This window comes from Miscanthus floridulus, chromosome 1 (assembly GCF_019320115.1).
Source record: "Miscanthus floridulus cultivar M001 chromosome 1, ASM1932011v1, whole genome shotgun sequence".
Classification (NCBI taxonomy): Eukaryota; Viridiplantae; Streptophyta; class Magnoliopsida; order Poales; family Poaceae; genus Miscanthus; species Miscanthus floridulus.
Genome location: NC_089580.1, coordinates 1,377,830 through 1,394,920, shown reverse-complemented (window position 1 = coordinate 1,394,920; position 17,091 = coordinate 1,377,830). Strand labels below are relative to the sequence as shown.

The window sequence follows — 17,091 nt, the reverse complement described above, 5'->3', positions numbered from 1 at the left end:
TAATAACCGACCCAAGCTGTCTCAGTGTTGGACCGGCTCGTCTTCATCTATCTCAGTCTCCCCCACGACAAAGGAAGCGGCAGCGGCGGCGGCTGAGGGCGGGCGTGGCACTAGCGGGCAGCCGTGGGCAGGCGCGGCATCGTCGACAAGAAAGGGCAAGCAGAGGCCGTTGCAAGATGGCGACTGGCTCGGGCGCTTCGTCCTCGACAGGTTCGCGTGGAGTGAGAGAGGCGCAGCCACTGTGCCCTTTCTGCAGGACGGCGACTGTTGTGGAGCGGACGTCGAGAACCCAAAACAACCCAGACAAGCAGTTCTATACTTGCAGGAATCGGGACTGGGTGAGTTATTTTCATTTCATTTCTTTGTGGTCCATTTTGGCCTTTTGAAATCCTGATCTAGGGTTCATCCCAATCTTGTGTTCTTCGGCGTGAACAGGGCAACAACCAGTGCGGTTTCTTCGTGTGGAAGCCACCGAGCGCAGGAGACGGCGTGGATGCTGCAGCAGTGATGTCAGGCTTGAAGGCTTTGGAGAAGTCTCTATTGAACTTGACCAATGTTGTTTCTGGTCAGAGGGCTGCTATGAGTAGAATAGCTAGAGAGCAGAGAGTGAATAGGTGGATGAATGTGGCCAGTGTATTTGTAGGAGCTCTGAGCTTTGTTGCCACGTGCTTTGTTGCCATGTGGATGAACAATGCATGAACTTTGCTTTGTAATGTTTGTGAAATGAATGAAATGCAGTTATCTGACTGAACAATGCATGAACTTTACTTTGCTTTGTTGCCATGTGGATGAACAATGCATGAACTTTGCTTTGCAATGTTTGTGAATGTTGCCATGTGCTTTGTAGGAGTTCTGAGCTTTGTTGCCAAGTTTAATACATTTTCATCATTACCAACTTGAATATAGCAAGCAACATTACCATTAAAAGGTAGGTGGCATAGCAACCATACTAAGTTGACTATAATACAATACCAAGTTCAGTGCAATACAATACCAAGTTCACTACAATACCCAGTTCACTACAATACACAGTTCAATACAATACCAACTACAATACCCTCCAGCTGTTGCAGTTTGTTTTGGCAATGTTCATATGCCACAAAAGCATAGAAAAGCACATAATCTTTCTTCTCTTTCTGTGTTGCTTGCAGTGCCTACAAGTCCTTCAGGGCCCTCTTGCTCCTAGTGCAAGCGCTTGGACTGCCTGGTAGGTAGCTGTGAGGAAGCCTGACTCCTAGTCAGGGGCCTTGGGCTATCTTCCACTTGGTGTTTGTCCTAGGTCCTAGTGACTGGGGTGGTTGGAACCCTGCAAGATGAAACATGTGGTTAAGATGTAGTAAACTAACTGAAATGAAGGCAAGAGATGGATCACATACTGTGTAGCTTGTTTAGGAGGTGTAGGCTCAACAGGAGTTGCCTTCTTCTTCTTGGGTTGTTTCCCCTTGGAGGAGGCCTTACTCTTCCTCTTCTTCTTAGATGGGTCATCTGTGGTCTCTATAATCTCAACCACTTTTGGCTTATAAGTCTTCCTCTTTTTTGGTGGTGCAGGTGGTGGTGCATCAGGGTCTAGGACAGTTTCATTGCAGGTTTTCTAGAGGTGGCCAAATCCACCACACCTTTTACACCTTCTCTTCCCCCTGCTGCTTGACCCATCTTCCTCAGCACCAACCAGCCTTCTTTTCCTTGGCCTTCCTGCTGCTCTATTGCATTTAGGAGGAAGGAGAGTGAAGCCAATGCCCACCTTTTCCCATTCTTCTTTGCCTGGCACAGGAGCCATAGCAGTTGCATAAGCTGCTTTGAACATTTCTACAGAGTAGTAAGGGTCCACAAAGTCCTCCAATTCTACTCTTCTTGTGCCAATGTAAGCTATGGTATGCACACAAGGCAAACCAGTTAACTGCCAACCTCTACAAGTGCATTCTTTCTTTTCTAGATCAACAATGAACCTCCATGGCACTAGGTCCTTATTCACTCCTCCTACTTCTCCAACCATTGGGCCACTCCTATGAATGGTGTACTTTAGATTTCTACTTTTGTTGTGCAGTTCCTTCATGACATGAGGCAAAACCTTAAACCTAGACAACTTTGAGGCCAGCTGCCTCCTTGTGCAAAACCTCTCCATGATCAATTGCCTTATCTTGTCCATGAGATCTAGAATAGGTAAGGACTTCTCTTCCCTGATCCAACCGTTGAAGGTCTCAGCTATGTTGTTGGTGACATAGCCACATTTGCTTGTTGTGCTGAACTTTGACCTTGCCCATAGCTGTTTGTGATTGTCCATCAGCCAGGTTGTTGCCTTTGGGCATGCCTTAAGCATCTCATTCCAATGTCTATCATGGGTTATTTGCCTGTAGCACCTTGATGCAGGCCACAAGTTCTTTTCAAACACTTCACCCCTAAATCTCTTCTAGAAATTCTTCACAAGATGCCTCATACATTCTCTGTGCTCTACACCATTTGTGAAGACTTTGGTAACTACCTTATCTATTCCTTTGCCTGCATCAGTTGAAATAACAAGACCAGGTGGGGAACCAATAGCCTTGTGTAGCATCTTCATGAACCATTCCCAATTGTCCTTGGTTTAACTACCAAATACTCCATAGGCCACTAGGAACATCTAGTTGTGGCCATCAATCCCTACTACAGCTGCTAACTACCCCTTCCACTTTGCTATCAAAACTGTGGAGTCAATACCTAGATAAGGTCTGCAACCTTGAAGGAAGCCATCAATGCATGGCTTCAGTGCTACAAACATCCTACTGAATCTTCTTTTGTTATTCTCAACATCCCACTCAACCTCTACAATATTGCCAGGACTCCTCTTCTCAATTTCTCTCTTCCAAGAAAAGACATGTACAAAGCTGTCCTCCCAGCCACCCAATATCTCATCTAGGGCCATTTGCCATCCGTCCCAAACAACATAGTAGCTCACCTGGATGCAGTACTTGTCCTCTAACTCGCCCTTCAAAACTTTAGGACCAAGAGTTGGATCTTCCCTAAGCCAATTTATGACTCTGTCCTTGACCCAGTGATTGGTAGCCATGTAATTCCTTTGCACTTTGCCTATGCTGGCACAATTATGCTTGTGTGGTAACTTCTTAATCTACACCAATCAATAAAACAAGGAAACAAAGTGAAGAGTTAGTAACACTGAATTAATAACTGAATCAATAACTCAATCAATACCTACCATGTCCTCCCATCTTCACACTGAGATGCATGAATCCTCCACCTACACCTCTTGGCCTTACAATGTGCTCTATACCGCCATGACTCACTATAAGGAACTGCAAGTTCGACTTCATTAAGCACAACATATTGCCTAATACACCTCTTAAAACATAAACCATCTTCAAAAGTAACACCAACAGCTATCTTAGGGTTATCTATGTCAGTCACATGCACCACACCCTCACAGCCCCTCTCATCATCCACACCTAGTGGGTCATCATCTTCTAGGTCAGTGTCAGCATAATAATCACTATCCTCAGCATCATCAATGAGCACATCCTTGTACTTCTCTTTCTCATCATCTACTCCTACATACTCAACTTCACCAGACTCTCCCCAATCATCATCAACCTCAACATTATCATCACCTTCAGGATTATCATCAACCTCAGCATTAGCATCAACCTTAGGATTGGCATCAACCTTAGGATTAGCATCAACCTCAGGATTGGCATCAACCTCAGGATTAGCATCAACCTCAGGATTAGCATCAACCTCAGGATTAGCATGAACCTCAGGATTATCATCAACCTCAGGAATATCATGAACCTTAGGATTTTCATCACCTTCTGGATTATCAACAGCTTCTGGATTATCAACAGCTACTGGATTTTCATCAGGCAAAATCATAGCTAATGGCAAACAAATGACCTAACTCTGTTGCGTGCTAACAACAGACTGAGTATCACCAGATGCATTCGCATTACAAACTTGAGACTGTAATAAGCGAGGACCAGTGTCAACAACCTCTACAGTCAGTGACACCCTTCTACTGTCCCAATACACATCAAATGCATGTAGCAGAGCAGAATCAGAATCTATGCGCACTGTCTCATCCTTGGTTTTGTCAAAGAAAGTAACCTCCAGTGCTTGATCTTTACCATGAACTATCCTCAGCAAGGCAATCATAAAAACCCATCCAACTGAAGATATCCTTGTCCACCACACGCATGAAGTTAGCAGTTACATGATAATCATCGAGCCCATCAGGTCTTTGCTCTACATAGGCAGGTACTCTAATTGCCAATCTACAGGCAGACGTCGGATCCATCCTAATTCAAAAAAAAAGACCACATCCAAACTAAACGATTTCAAACCGCAACCTTTCTAACGTATCCGCAGTCATACAAATCGAAAGAGTACGGGTTCAAGAAATCTCACCCTTTTGGAATCCATTTTAGGGATGAAAACGGATTGGATACGAATGGATATCACCGATATTACATTTGTTTTCATATTTCTGACCGAATTCGGATTCGAATACGGATAGTGTCAACTATGTCAGATAGGATACGATTGGATATCGACATCATAAATATGTGATTTGAGTATTCAGATACGGATACGGTATCGGATGTTGGATATCCGGACTCGGATACAGACAGATCTCAACCCCTCTAAACGAATTTGGTTTCGAATACGGTCGAAAAATATCTGTACCGTTTTCATCCCTATCAGCACCCTAGGCGGACAACCAGTGCACTACGCATTCTTCCTATTGGGGGACTTCATCTTTGGGTCGCGGGGGTGCTGCAGATCCTCAGCCCCCCGTGGTGGATGACGGCCGAGGCTGGAGGTGTCAGCGGCGGGCACCGGAGCGGACGACGTCGCGGCGGGCACCGGAGCAGACGACGTCGTGGCAGGCACCGGAGTGGAGTGGACGGCGTCGCGGCGGGCACCGTAGTGGAGTGGGTGGCGGCGGGAGTGGGATTGGGGAAAGTGACGGCCGCTGAAACCCTAACACGCGGGATGGGCCGGTTAACCAGACCAGGCTCGGGTCAGTTATTACCTGGTCCAACCAGACCCACACGTGGCTCAGGGGCACCGGATGTCCAAACTTAATGTTTCTCTCTCCTCAACCGGTGGAAACTGGCCCGCGGTGTCCTCTGCCATAATTAAAAGAAACCAGAGTGTCTTCTAGCATACAGCTCCACTTTGAGTGTCCGCCAGCAAACGACCACCACTGTGGGTGTCCGTCAGCCAATTTCCCCTTTATATTTAAGTTGACACCCAACTAGAAGGAATGTTCCTGCTAGTATAAATAATCAATGTAATCCATCAGTTCAAAAGAGTTGATATGATAACTATCAAATATTGCAAGTTGAGTAACCTCTCTCTGGTTCTAGCTGATCTTATTGAATGATCATCGAGTGATTCTAGTTTTACCTAATCGACCACCATGTACCCTTTCCACGAGTTCATCCTTATCAGACGTAGACTCGACTAGAGGAGGGGCTTTTATCTTCAACCTCCGGACTCTAGCTCCTCTTCTCTTCTATGGGTCCAAAAATGGATCAGAGGCTCAAGGACAGTTTTCAAGGGCTTGAAGCAAGTAAGACGGGATCACCCGGATCAAGCCAACCCAGCCCCACTACTACATCCGCCCTTGCATGCTTAAATGGTTCACGTAACGTCATATTACTCGCCTTACATATACATATGGTCCATAATATGACATTGATATGGTTTTGAAAGCACTGTTTTGAATGAGATACAGTACGCATTTGATAAGGAGAACGAAGACCCAGAAATCTTTGATTAGACGAGGTGGGTGGGTTTGAAAAGTCGTACCTTCTTTTCAATATATTTGTTTCTTTTAATAACCATATTTTGTTCTTCCAGAGGCAAATAGTAGAAAATGCATTATAGAAGTTTTTTAAAAATAGTTTTATTTACTGAAAAATGTGTGTATACATAGGGACCATAGATTCATTGTTACCTAAATAATATAGGAACTAATTAGGGTATTAAAATAAACAAACCTTGTCTAAAACAATCAATCAACGGTGGAGATGGATCACAACTGGAATGAATATGGGTGCATGCAAGACGTACGTAGTACCTCACCTCCCCCTGTGGCTCTGTGCATGCACTCGTAGTTGTACATGCATCCATCCATCTGGAAACTGCTGGACCGCGCGCATATCGCCGGATAGGGTGGACGCGACGACACAGCACATGGGGCGCGCCTTGTCGTGTGGGGCACAGGGACTCAGAGTGACTGACACACTGAGTGGTGTGAGCGAGATGGCCCCCACGTACTCCATCAAATTTGGCGACTTGCATTGCACTGCATGCAGTGCAGCTAGCAGCAGCGCCTCATGCATGCCAATCTGCCATCAATCGAGTACACATAACGTGCAATAATTAACATCTGATAGTAGTAGTGAGTGCCTTTAATGAATGTGGGTGCTGCTGCTGCCACAAGATTCTGAAGTGTACGTATGATGGTCTTTTTTTTTTTGAAACATTATGATGGTCTTTTTTCCCAAAAGAAACAAGAAAAGAAAAAGAGGGTGGATCAAAAGTGTCCTGTCGAAATGACACAACATGGGGTCTTCTCTTGTGCCGGACACTGCCCCCTGCCCTACTCTGTGCTCTCTGCTCTGCTCCAAATGCTTGGCCGCCAGGCCAGGCCCCAGCATTGTACCGGCCTGCCAAGCGTCTTTATTTTCTTTACCAGCCTGCAAACATGCTTGCTTGTACTAATGTGAAGTGGATGAAAACAACAATTACAGTACTTGGGAGTAGGACTACTACTACTATCGTATAAATACATGAATGGATGTTTCTAATGGTTTATTTGTGTCAACGTGCAATACAGAACGCCGCCGCTTGTCGGCAGCATACTCCTACTGCCCTCTGGTGATCAGAATGAGATGGATCGCTGCTGGATCCCAATGCAAGCGACTGCAACAGCAGCTGGAAAGGCGAGAGACTGACATGAGCGACCGCGACACCTCACTAATTTCTTCGTACTACAGGCAGTAGCAGAGTAGGCACGCGCACGTGGTGTCATCGTCGCTAACAGCCGTGTTGCTAAAACAAATGGTCAAGTCCGAATAATCGATCGTTGGCCACTAATCCCTCTCGGATTGGATTGTCTACGTCAGGACCTATCTGGGAGCTAGGGCCAGACACGCTCACATTCGATCATCGGAGAACTTTTGTGTGTGTGCAATAAAACAAAGCGACAGGACACGCGGAGAGAGAAACTTCTCAATCAGCCCGTTCGCTGGTCTGAAACTTGGCTGAAACTGGCTGAAAATACTGTTCTGACTAAAATGTTGTGAGAGAAAAATACTGTTTCGGCTGAAAAAAGAAGCCGAACAAGCCAAATATCATACCAGCCGAACGAGGCCATTAGGCATGGATCTACAGTGTAATGGACGATTTAAACGAGCGGAAAGAGACTAACCATCTAAGTTAAATCCAACAATAAGTCCCCCTGCCATTCAATCTCCTCGCGGCACCCTCTCTCGCCATTTTTTCACCATCCTCCATCACTACCCCTGCACCTAGCGGTGACCACGGTATTCCTCCATCCACCAACACTCTCGACTGATTACCTTCTTTCCCGCACACTAGATAGATTTCCTTTCTTCCATAGATGACTTCCACTGATCTACAGACATTATATTAAGGTGGGACAAGATTTATTTGAAAGGTTATTAAACAAGCTTTCCATCAAGTGCTCATTAACCTCAATCGCAATAAAGCATTGTCACGCTACCGACGAACAGAATGTTCTGCTTTGATGGCCTTGTACCCCAAAATGGGTCTTGAGCACGGACGGAGCCATGCTGGGGCCATGATGTGGGTCATCACCCCCCCCCTGCCATGGTGATTTTTCTGAAGCTCATGTCTGACCGTGGCCACTGGCTGGTCTTCAGCCTTGGCCAATGCCCCATCCTAATGCAGCGGCCATGCTCATCCACTACTACAGAAACATTTTTTAGGGGCGGCTCGTAACCCTTTGTAGGGGCGGTTTGGCCAGTCGCCCCTACCAAACCGTCTCTACAAATCATGCATTTGTAGGGACGGTTCTCAGGCCGCCCCTACAAATCGATTTGTAGGGGTGGCTGTAGTACCAGCAGCCGCTACAAATCGATTTATAGGGGCGGCTGTAGTAATAATACCTGTTTGTAGGGGCGATTCAATCTAGAACCGCCCCTACAGTACGTTTTCCCGCAAAAAAGTTCAAAATTACAATTCAAATTCGACCAGAACACTGTTTGTTTCCGCGTATTCCATCCAGCATTCGTGTTGCCGAACGCCCCGCGACCAACATTCTGAACCACGTTCGTGTTGCCGAACGCCCCGCGACCAGCGTTCCGAACCCCTTAGACTACAAGCACAAGAGTATTATATCAACTACAATTACAAGTCCAATTCACAAGAATATATACAATCCATCATTAAATAGACATAATTCACAAGGTAAAACCAATGTCAAATTCCATACACATTATTATCAACGTCCTAGAGCTAGCCTTTCAGTCTCACGAAGATGTTGGTACTGAGGATTTCTACCTAAGTCAGACTCTCGGTCATGGTGGGCGCCTGTGACGTGTATAATCTGGTCCAATATGAATTTACAAAGGTCGCCGACGAGCTCTAAGAGTTGGTCATCCTTGTATGTGTCTCTTTTCATTTCTTTCTCTTCTTTCCACTACAAGAGAACAAGTTTTGGTTTAGTATTTCATACCATGTACGAAGTTTTTATACTACGGGTGAAGAGGTTCAAACTTACCCTTAAGGGGTGTCTCCTGTAGGCACCGGTGTTACTCATCATAGAACATATATAGTATCCACAATGTACACTCCCAGGCTTTTGCTTGGGGCATTGTGTGTTTTGCATATAAAAATGTTAAGTAATGCTTTTGACAGCCATGTAATGGAGCACTGAAGAAGAAATTACACTTTCCGCATATAGTGTTTTTATAGCCAGCTTTTTCTTCCTTGCTAGATCATGCCTTCCGTGATGGTTAGTGACATAGAACCTAAATGCCCTGTTTGAATTATTTTAGCAAATACAACTTGTTAGTATCCAAAAGTGAACGCTACAAGTATGTATACAAACATATAAGGTAATGAGGATTGCCGATATGTATACGTCTTGAGAATCGATATGAAGTCTTTGTATGTCACCGGGTCCCTATCTATTGAATCAAAGACCCATGCCATACTCCTCCCAGCATCGACGGCTATACAAATCAGTGGTTGCTGCATGGATTTAATCATAGAACTAGATAAGCTCTTTTGCATCGAATAAAATATATCAAACAAAGCTTTAAGTATAGAGTTGAACTTACTCGAAGTTGTATGGTAGCCATATAGTAGAGTGCTGTTGGAGAATTTTGAAAGCCAGGGCAATGTATGCCACAACCTTAAGGGACTCTTCCCTTAGTTTCGCCGTATGGATGTGCTCTTTCTCCCAAAGAGTCTTTGCAGCAGCTAGCTCTTTGGCATCCAATTTCCACTGTTTAGGATAATTAAAATTTATTTGGGCTATAGCTTGAGGGTCTATATACCCGACTTTCACACTTGGCATTTGTTTGACAATGTGCACTTGCATTCTACAAATCATGGCATGGGTTAGTTACAACAAAATTCAAAGATTACATTCATATCATATCGGGAGGACAAGGACTTACAGGCACCACGTGCGAATTAGATTCATCTCCATTGCTCCCAGGTGAAAGCATGTCTGCATGTCATTGAAGTCAAAGACAATTTTCCCAGCTAGGCTTCCAAATGTGCCGGTGGGGAAGCATGCTTGTATGAGGTCTATGCTCATTGGGAGAACATGCAAGTACCAATCATAGAACCTTCTCATTCCAAGTGGTAGGCGCTGGATGCCCCGGTTTGGTAGGAAGGGCTTGCCTCTTTCATATGTTATCGAGCAATCCTTTGACCATTTGATGGCATCAACATTTGGATACTGCTTTGCAATTTGGTGGAGTTTGCTAGTGACGGCCTCCTTAGAACCCCGTGATGGGACTTTTGTAACTTGGTTCTCAAGCTTGAACTGGTCATGGGAATACCACTTGGACACCGACGAGACGTCTTTCATCAGAACATAAACTGGCCTTATGGTGATTGGATGCTTCTTTTGAAGTTTCCATTCAGGCATGTCCTCATCTTCTTGTGCATCACCTTCTTCAGGAGGTACTCATTGTTAATGTATCGGCTGTGCTTGTTAAGAAGACTATGGCATCTCATCATGCACTTGCTCAGTACGAGCTGGAGAAGGTTGTGGCATCTCATCAGGCACATGCTCGCTAGGAGGTGGGGAAGAATGTGGCATCTTAGGAATGTGGTGGTCACGAGACAGTGAAAATGTCTCCCTGACCTCAACAACTCGCTCCAAATTTGGGAGAGGGGAATGCGGTGAAGAAGCAGTTAATATAATGTCCCATTTGTGCTAGAGGATGAACTACCCCATAACGTCTTCGAGTAACACTAGCCCCTCGGGAGTTGCGTAGTCTATCCTTCATAGCATGAACTCGGGCTTCACGGTATGCACCTCGACCCTAGTGTAGTCCGGTGGTATCTTATTATTGTGGTGTAAGCCACTAGGAGGATGTACCACACCCGTTGACACCTCCATCACAGTGTTCTGCCGGCCACTGAGAAACACCAAGGTGCAACTAGTTGGTTCCCGTATGCGATCGACGGGGGTTGTGGCTGTAGTGGAACCTTGGCTACTAGGAACTTTCAGAGGGCTGCCAACTAATGCTAGTTCTCCTAGTGGCATCATTAATATCCATGGCTCCATAGGCAGTCCTTGCTCCTCCAATGTTGAAAGCTCTAGTTTGTTTTTGGTTAATTGATGAAACCCTAAGTGCTAACCTAGTTTATCAAAGTAATTATGAGATAGGTAGCACTACTCCAAGTGATGAAGCAATGGCGAAGATCATGATGATGGTGATGGCATGGTGATGATCAAATGCTTGAACTTAGAGAAGAAGAAAGAGAAAAACAAAAGGCTCAAGGCAAAGGTATAAATAGTAGGAGCCATTTTGTTTCGGTGATCAAGACACTTAGCGAGTGTGATCACATTTAGGTTAGATAGCCGTACTATTAAGAGGGGTAAAACTCGTATTGAAATATGGTTATCAAAGTGCCACTAGATGCTCTAACTCATTACATATGCATTTAGGATCTAGTGGAGTGCTAGCACCCTTGAAAATGCTTGTGAAAATATGCTAACACATGTGCACAAGGTGATACACTTGGTGGTTGGCACATTTGAGCAAGGGTTGGAAACTTCATCGACGGAGTGTCCGCCCGTAGAGTGCGGACAGTCCGACGGTGCCACCGGTGCCCTATATAGAAAAGACAGGGGTTCATAGAGTGACCGAACGCTGGTGGAGCAGTGACCAGACGTTAGGTTCAGAGTCCGGTGAGTAGCAGTAGTAAGCACGTGTCTCGGTCTTGTGACCAGATGCTGGCACGAAGAGTGACTGGACGCTGGCTGGGTGCCTCCGGTCAGTGCTGACGTGAGGCGCACAAAGGAAACATTGAGTGATCGGACGCCGGGTGAGTCCGGTCGAGCATGACCGGACGCGTCTAGTCGTGAAATTTCACGTTTGGAACCTTACTGGAAATGACCGAATGCTGGGTCCTATGTCTGGTCACTTTCTAACTGACGCGTCCGGTCATCACTTGACCATTGAGATCGGGCGATCGGCGTTTGAAGCCGATGACACGTGGCAAGCATCGAGCGACCAGACGCTGGCGTCCTATGTCCGGTCGAACTGACTGGAGCGTTCGGTCACCCCGAGTTATGCCCAGTGAAGGGGTACAACGGCTCTATTTCATGGGGGTTCTATTTAAGCCCCATGGCCGGCTTAAGCTCATCTTCTTGGACTGACATAACAACCTTGTGAGCTTAGCCAAAGACCTCCCACTCATCTCCATCATTGTTTCATCATCATTGTGAGAATGGGAGAGAATCCAAGCGCATTGTTTGAGTGATTGCATCTAGTGGCACTTGGCATTCGTGTTTCGCTACGGGATTCACTTGTTACTCTTGGTGGTTGCCGCCACCTAGTCGGCTTGGAGCAGCGAGGATCGTTGAGTGGAGGTTGGTGATTGTCTTTGGCTCTGATCATGGTGATTGTGAGGGGTCTTGTGCCTTCCCCGGTGGAGAGCCAAAAGGTAACTCTAGTGGATTGCTCGTGTCATTGAGTTACCTCACTAGTGGGTAGGTTCTTACGGTGTCTAATTGTGTGGACGAGGTTCATGGAACACCTCTTAGCCGCTGAACCACCAAGTGTTGGTTGACACAACGGCGACTAGCGTGCCGGCAAGCACGTGAACCTTGGGAGAAAAATTGGTTGTCTCTTGCCCTTTGGTATTCTCCTAGTGATTGATTTAGTATTCATCTTGTGATTGGTTCACTCCTCTACATGGCGGTATAATCACCCTACTCACTCATTTATATTCTTGCAAACTAGTTGTGGCAAGCTCTTTAGTGTAATTAGAATTGAGAGCTTGCTTTGTTATTTTAAGTTCATCTAGTGGAGCTCTTTAGAGTAGCAAGTTTGAGAGCTCTTAGTGAGTAGTAACTTTGCAAGTTGTGTGCCTAGTAATCATTGCAACTAGAATTGTTGGATAGGTGGCTTGCAACCCTTGTAGAGCTAGAGTAAGTTTGCATTTCGCTATTTGTCATACTAATCAAATTGCTCTAGTTGATTTGTAGATTTTTAAATAGGCTATTCACCCCCTCTAGCCATATTAGGACCTTTCAAATGGTATCGGAGCTGTGGTCACTGTTTGATTGAAGGCTTAACAACCTTGGTGTCAAATTATGGCTCAAGTTGTGTTCAACCATGTGGGAGGCAAACCACCGTTCTTTGATGGCACATGCTATGATTATTGGAAGAGAAAGATGAGGATGTATCTTGGTTCAATCAATGATCAAGTATGGGAGGTGACCGAGAATGACTATGCTATCATTGATCTCGATGACCCCACCAACCAAGACAAGACTAAAAAGCAATGCAATACAATGACTCTCAACACTATATACAATGCCATTGATTCCAAGGTGTTTGAGCAAATCAAGGATTGTGAAAGAGCAAATGAGGTGTGGAGGAGATTGGAGGAAACATATGAGGGCACACCGACGGTGAAGAGTGCTAAGTTGTACATTCTCAAGGATAAGTTGACATGCTTCAAGTTGAAGGAAGATGAGAGCATTCTAGAAATGTTCCATCGGTTGCAAGTGATTGTAAATGACTTGAAGACCTTGGGAGAGAAGATCAAGGGTGATGATGTCTCTCATCGGTTCTTGATGTGCTTACCTCCAAGATTTGAGATGTTGAGATTGCTTATCATAAGAGGAGGATTGAAGGAGATTACCCCTAACCAAGTACTAGGTGATGTCATGACCTAAGAGACATACCATGTGGAAAGAGAGGGGATGACAAGGATGACAAGAAGGAAGAAGAAGAAAAGAAGAAGAAGAGTATAGCATTCAAGGCTAGCTAATCATCATCCAAGAACAAGGGCAAGTCCAAGAAAGAATCAAGTGATGATGATGATCTTAGTGATATTGATGATGAAGCTATGGCCCTCTTTGTACGTAAGATGGGAAAATTTATGAAGAAGAAGGGCTATGGTGCAAGAAAGAGAAGAGATCACACCAAAAGCAAAGAATATGTGAGAAGATGCTACAATTGCAAGAGTCCTGATCACGTTGTAGCAAATTGTCCCTACAATAGTGAAAATGATGAGGATGAGAAGAAGAAGCACAAGAAGGATAAGAAAGAAAAGAAGGAGAAGAAGGAGAAGAGAATGACCTTCCAAAAGAAGAAGGGTGGAGGCTATGTGGTCACTTGGGATAGTGAAGGCTCTTCGGATAGTGATGACTCTAGTGATAATGGCAAGAAATCTATCAAGAAAGCACTAGCAAGCATCGCCATCAACAACAAGCCCTCCATCTTCGACACTGCTTTGACATGCCTCATGGCAAAACCTACCAAGGTAAAATATTATGTGAGTGATGATGGTGAATGTGAAAGTGATGCTTGTAGGAGTGATGATGATGATGAGGAGTACTCCAAGGAGGAGCTCATGGACATATGTGAGCAAGTGCATACTTGCTTTGAGATGAAGAGAATGGAGTGCAAGGAATTGAACAAGAAAGTCAATTTTCTTGAGCAATCCCTTGATGAGCTCAATGCCACTCATAAAAGGCTAATGGAAACCCATGAGAAGCTTGGCAAAGCTCACTCTAAGCTTGAGAAAGCTCACTCCTCTCTCATTGAGCAAGTCAAAGAGGAAGCCAAGAAGGAGCAAGTGATTGTATCATGTGATGTGGGACTAACATGTGATCTTATTAATGAATCTTTTTATAAGCCCATTATAGTTGCTCCCACTAACATTTCTTGTAGCACTACTACTTCTACTTCACCTTTGAGTGATGGTCTCACTTGTGATGCCTCATTAATGGTGGAAAATGAGACCCTCAAGAAGAAGGTGAATGAGCTCACTCATGCCTTAGGCAATGCCTATGGTGGAGATGCCCGCTTGCTAAAGTGCTTGGGTAGCCAAAGGCTTTCTCTCAACAAATAGGGATTAGGCTATACCCCCAAGAAAGGCAAGGTGACCTTTGTCACTCCCAAAGTTAACTTTGTGAAGGGCAATGGTCGGTTTTGCAATAGATGCAAGCAAGTTGGGCATGTAGAGCAATATTGCAAGATTAACAAGAACAAGCTACCTATTGTATCCTCAATTAAATTTGATTCTTGTTACATGCTTGTTATGGGTGCCAATGGTGTGAAGGCTAAGTTTATTGGTACACCAATTGTGGGCCCAAAGAAGAAGGCCATTTGGGTACCAAAGACCTTGGTAACTAACCTTCAAGGACCTAAGCAAGTTGGGTACCTAAAAAGAATTGATCTTCTTTTGTAGGTCAATTATAAAGCCAGAGGAAGACATTGGGTGCTTGATAGTGGGTGCACACAACACATGACTGGTGATCCAAGAATGTTCAATTTAATTAATGAAAACAAGAGCAATGGGATTGATATTATCACATTTGGTGACAATGGCAAAGGCAAGGTCAAAGGGCTTGGTAAGATTGCAATATCCAATGACTCGAGCATTTCCAATGTGCTAGTAGTAGAGAGCTTGAACTTCAACCTTTTGTCGGTAGCTCAATTATGTGATCTTGGTTTCAAGTGCATATTTGGTGTGGATGATGTAGAGATTATAAGTATAGATGGCTCTAACTTGATATTCAAAGGATTTAGATATGAAAATCTATACTTGGTTGATTTCAATGCTAGAGAAGCTCAATTGACAACATGTTTGATCACTAAGTCTAGCATGGGTTGATTATGGCATAGAAGGCTTGGTCATGTTGGAATGAAACAATTGAACAAGTTGATTAAGTATGACTTAGTTAGAGGTTTGAAAGATGTCACATTTGAGAAGGATAAGCTATGTAGTGCATGTCAAGCCAAAAAACAAGTTGGTAACACACATCCTAAGAAGAGCATGGTGAGCACATCTAAGGCATTTGAGTTGATGCACATGGACTTGTTTGGACCAACCACATACACAAGCATTGGTGGAAACAAATATGGATTTGTGATTGTGGATGATTTCACTAGATACACATGGGTATTCTTTCTTGTTGACAAGAGTGATGTGTTTGCAACATTCAAATCATTTGTCAAGGGCATTCACAATGAGTTTGAAACAACCATCAAGAAAGTTAGAAGTGATAATGGTAGTGAATTCAAGAACACTAGAATTGATGAGTTGTGTGATGAATTTGGAATTATACATCAATTCTTGGCTAAGTACACTCCTCAATCAAATGGCTTAGTTGAAAGGAAGAATAGAACTTTGATTGACATGGCAAGATCAATGTTGAGTGAGTACAATGTGAGTCATTCATTTTGGGCCGAAGCAATCAACACGGCTTGCTATTATAGCAACCGACTCTGTTGTCACCCCATGATGGAGAAGACACCTTATGAGCTTTTGAATGGAAGAAAGCCCAACATAGCATACTTTCGGGGTTTTGGTTGTAAATGCTACATATTGAAGAAAGGCACTAGATTAAGCAAGTTTGAAAAGAAATGTGATGAAGGTTTCTTGCTTGGTTACTCCACTACTAGCAAGGCTTATAGAGTTTGGAATCTGGCTAGTGGTACTCTTGAGGAGGTTCATGATGTGGAGTTTGATGAAACAAATGGTTCCCAAGAGGAAGATGAGAATCTAGATAATGTAAGAGGCACTCCATTGGTCAATGTAATGAAGAACATGGACATTGGTGATATAAGGCCTAGAGAGGTGATTGATGTTGAAGATGACAAGAATCAAGTGCTCTCTAGCTCAAATGTGCAAGCTAGTGGTTCTCATGATCAAGTTCAAGCAAGAACTAGTGATGACAAAGTGTAAGATCAACAACAAGTGGCTAGTTCATTATCTCAACCAAGTGATCTATCAAATGCAAGCAATCAAGTGCAAGTGCTTCAACCAACCAATGTTGCAAGAGATCATCCCTTGGACACTATCATTGGTGATATTTCAAGAGGTGTGCAAACTAGATCAAGAGGTGATATTTCTCATTTGTGTCATCTATTGAACCTAAGAAGATAGATGAAGCTTTGAAGGATGTTGATTGGGTCAATGCTATGCATGAAGAGCTAAACAACTTTACAAGAAATCAAGTATGGGAGTTAGTTGAGAGGCCTAAGGATCATAATATGATTGGAACCAAGTGGGTCTTTCGGAACAAGCAAGATCAAGATGGGATAGTAATAAGGAACAAAGCAAGATTAGTGGCTCAAGGTTACACTCAAGTTGAAGGTCTTGACTTTGGAGAAACATATGCCCCATATGTAAGATTGGAAGCAATTAGGATCTTGTTAGCCTATGCTTGTGCCCACAACATCAAGTTGTACCAAATAGATGTGAAGAGTGCATTTCTCAATGGGTACATCAATGAGCTTGTATATGTTGAGCAACCTCCCTGTTTTGAAGATGAGAAGAAACCCAACCATGTTTACAAGTTGAGAAAGGCTTTGTATGGATTAAAACAAGCACCTAGAG

General features: G+C 44.2%; 1 protein-coding gene across 1 annotated transcript; it reads right to left on the bottom strand.

Annotated features, from left to right (window-relative positions):
* Nucleotides 1-1,591: 1,591 nt before the first annotated feature.
* LOC136490561 (uncharacterized) lies at nucleotides 1,592-2,281 on the bottom strand. Its single transcript, XM_066489525.1, has one exon. It carries the CDS (start codon nucleotides 2,279-2,281, stop codon nucleotides 1,592-1,594), a length of 690 nt encoding a protein of 229 aa, XP_066345622.1.
* Between the last annotated feature and the right edge of the window lie 14,810 nt (nucleotides 2,282-17,091).